This window comes from Calidris pugnax, unplaced genomic scaffold (genome assembly GCF_001431845.1).
Source record: "Calidris pugnax isolate Ruff unplaced genomic scaffold, ASM143184v1 scaffold312, whole genome shotgun sequence".
In the NCBI taxonomy this organism is placed as follows: Eukaryota; Metazoa; Chordata; class Aves; order Charadriiformes; family Scolopacidae; genus Calidris; species Calidris pugnax.
Window position 1 is genome coordinate 382671 of NW_015091046.1, and position 3288 is coordinate 385958.

At 66.8% G+C, this 3288-nt stretch overlaps 1 protein-coding gene across 1 annotated transcript in view; it reads left to right on the top strand.

Moving 5' to 3' along the window:
• The window catches only part of GPRC5C (G protein-coupled receptor, class C, group 5, member C), an 8855-nt gene that overhangs the window by 1872 nt on the left and 3695 nt on the right, over positions 1-3288 (top strand). The window contains exons 2-3 of the mRNA XM_014956595.1: positions 1310-2354; positions 2951-3045. Coding sequence (XP_014812081.1) covers positions 1310-2354; positions 2951-3045 — 1140 coding nt within the window. The remainder of the gene's footprint in view (positions 1-1309; positions 2355-2950; positions 3046-3288) is intronic.

Sequence of the window (3288 nt, forward strand, 5' to 3'; positions counted from 1 at the left end):
TCCCCTCAGCTCGGCCCTCCGTGCCCGCTTGTTCCTCTTTCTCCTTGTCCCCCTTCCCCCCCCCTTGACTCCTTTGGCTTCGGGCACCGACCCAGCTCAGGTCCCGTGTCCGGCGCTGCTGGCACGTAGGCAAGCCTGGCACGGCACGGCATGGCACTGGGGGTCCCTCTCCCCAGGACCCCAGGGAATATGGGGTGGGCATGAGGAAGAGGAGGCAGAGAGGAAGCTGCAACCCCACTGCTGGGGAGAAGGGGGGAAACCCAGCAGGAGACCTCCGGCAAGGTGACCCCGGGATGGATCTGGGGGTCCCTGTCCCCATCCCGGAGCGGCGGCCCCGGGTGCAGGGCGGGGGAACGGGGGGGACCCCCCCGTTCCCCCGCCCTGCACCCGGGGCCGCCGCTCCGGGATGGGGACAGGGACCCCCAGATCCATCCCGGGGTCACCTTGCCGGAGGTCTCCTGCTGGGTTTCCCCCCTTCTCCCCAGCAGTGGGGTTGCAGCTTCCTCTCTGCCTCCTCTTCCTCATGCCCACCCCATATTCCCTGGGGTCCTGGGGAGAGGGACCCCCAGTGCCATGCCGTGCCGTGCCAGGCTTGCCTACGTGCCAGCAGCGCCGGACACGGGACCTGAGCTGGGTCGGTGCCCGAAGCCAAAGGAGTCAAGGGGGGGGGAAGTGGGACAAGGAGAAAGAGGAACAAGCTGGCACGAAGGGACGAGCTGAGGGGACAGTCCTGTCCCCGGGTGTTATCTCTGCTGTGTGGCCCAGGCCTGGGGGGACACCAGCGGGCACGGTGCTCCTGGCACTGGAGGAAGGGATCTGGCACAGCCCTGGAGCTCATATCATATCAGGAGAGAGCGTGGGGGGCACAGAGGGGGTTGGGACCCCCTCAGTTGTGTGTCCCCCCAGGGGATGTGTCTGCCCGATCCCATCTAGAGCTACTTTGGGGTGGGCTGGGCTGTGCCACCACAGACAGGCCTCACCCCGTGGAGGAAGGGATCTGGCACAGCCCTGGAGCTCATATCATATCAGGAGAGAGCGTGGGGGGCACAGAGGGGGTTGGGACCCCCTCAGTTGTGTGTCCCCCCAGGGGATGTGTCTGCCCGATCCCATCTAGAGCTACTTTGGGGTGGGCTGGGCTGTGCCACCACAGACAGGCCTCACCCAGTCCCTTGGCACAGCCAGGCAGGAGGGATGCCCACCCTGGGGATGGCAGACAGGGATGCTCCGAGCCCTGGAGATGGCACAGGCAGCGCCAAGAGCTGAGCCACAGCCCTGGTCCCATCTTCCTAACACCTTCTCTGTCCCATAGGGTCCCTGGATGCCCCGCTCGGTGCCCGCACCGCCGCGCAGGATGGGTGCTGCAGCAGGATGGGTGCTGCTGGCCCTGCTCCCCGTGGCCGGCGGACAGACCACCCCTCCCTCGGGCTGTGGCAAGGACCTCTCCTCCCTCTACTACAACCTCTGCGACCTCTCGGCAGCCTGGGGCATCGTGCTGGAGGCCGTGGCCAGCCTCGGCGTGGTCACCAGCTTCGTGCTCACCATCGTCCTGGTGGCCAGCCTACCCTTCGTGCAGGAACCCCAGAAGAAGAGCCTGGTGGCCACGCAGGTTTTCTTTCTTCTGGGCACCTTCGGGCTCTTCTGCCTGACGTTTGACTTCATCGTGGGGCCGGATTTCTCCACCTGCACCTCCCGCCGCTTCCTCTTCGGCGTCCTCTTCGGCATCTGCTTCTCCTGCCTGCTGGCGCACGCCGTGGCCCTCAACTTCTTGGCACGGAGGAACCAGGGCCCACGGGGCTGGGTGACGCTGGCGGTGGCCCTGCTCCTCGCCTTGGTGGAGGTCATCATCAACGCCGAGTGGCTCATCATCACGGTGGCGCGGCGGGAGGGCGGCTCCCCGGACCCTTGCCGGTTGGAGGACGCTGACTTCGTCATGGCACTCATCTACGTCATGGTCCTGTTGGTGGCTGCCTTCGGCACCGCCTGGCCAGCCCTCTGTGGCCGCTACGGCCGCTGGCGCAAGCACAGCGCCTTCATCCTGGCCACCACCAGCCTCTCCATGGCCATCTGGGTGGCGTGGACGGCCATGTACCTCTACGGGAACCAGCACGCGGGCGAGAAGCCTGGTTGGGATGACCCCACGCTGGCCATCGCCCTGGTCTCCAACGCCTGCGCCTTCCTCCTCCTCTACGTCATCCCCGAGGTGACGCACGTGACGCGGCGCAGCCCCGAGCAGGCCTTCGAGGACGACATCTACCCCACGCGCGGGGTGGGCTACGAGACCATCCTCAAGGAGCAGAAGTCGCAGAGCATGTTTGTGGAGAACAAAGCCTTCTCCATGGACGAGCCCTCCTTTGGTAGGCACCGGGGCTCACCGGGGGACCTTCTGAACCCCACGGCGGCAGGTACCGGCACTGGGGCGGGCGGTGGCGAGACGTCTGGCTGCGACCCGCCCCGGCATCGACGCCTGCCGTGGTTGTGGCTGCCGAAAACCCGCCGGGCTGGGTCTACCAGTTTGGGCTGAGCAGGGGTGCTCCCTCCCCGGCGCGGGGTGCCCGCGGCTCCCGTCCCACCGCCCCAGGCAGCCGCTCTGCTCCCGAGACCCTACAATAACACGGGGCGGTGTCGGCCACCCCAGCGGGCACCGGTGGCAAGCGCCTGTCCTGCCCTGGCAAAGGTGTCTGCAGCCCCCTGGGGGCAAGGTGGGGGCTCCTGAGCAGCCCCCACACCACCCTGCCTCCGGGAGACCCTACAATAACAAACCCTGGCCAGGAGCGGGTGATGCAAGCCCTTGGGACATCCCTCCTGTCCCCCCGGGAAGGGCGCAGAGCAGCCGGATGCTGAGTCAGCTCATTAAAGCTACTAACGAGGAGCGGCTCCCCGGTGGGGTGGGGGTGGCTCTGTGACTTCCCTCCCCCCCCAAATCTCCTTCACCGTCCCCATCTCTTTGCAGGCAAGAAGCCGGTGTCCCCGTACAGCGGCTACAACGGGCAACTGCTGACCAGTGTCTACCAGCCCACCGAGATGGCTCTGATGCACAAGGGGCCGGTAAGTGTGACCACAACGTGTGCCACCACCGGGGCCACACTCTCCAGAGCCGGTCACATCCTCCCTGATGGACGGGCGTTCAACTGGAGCAACTGGGATGGGGGCCAGGGTGTGGGGGGGCTCCCCTGCTCCCCATATCCCAAGGGCTGCTGTAACCCTGGTGGAGGGTGGGGGGGGGAATAACCCCTTACCTTCTTGCCCCGGCACCCCACGGGGCTGGGGGTGCTCCTGGTGCTGCTAAAG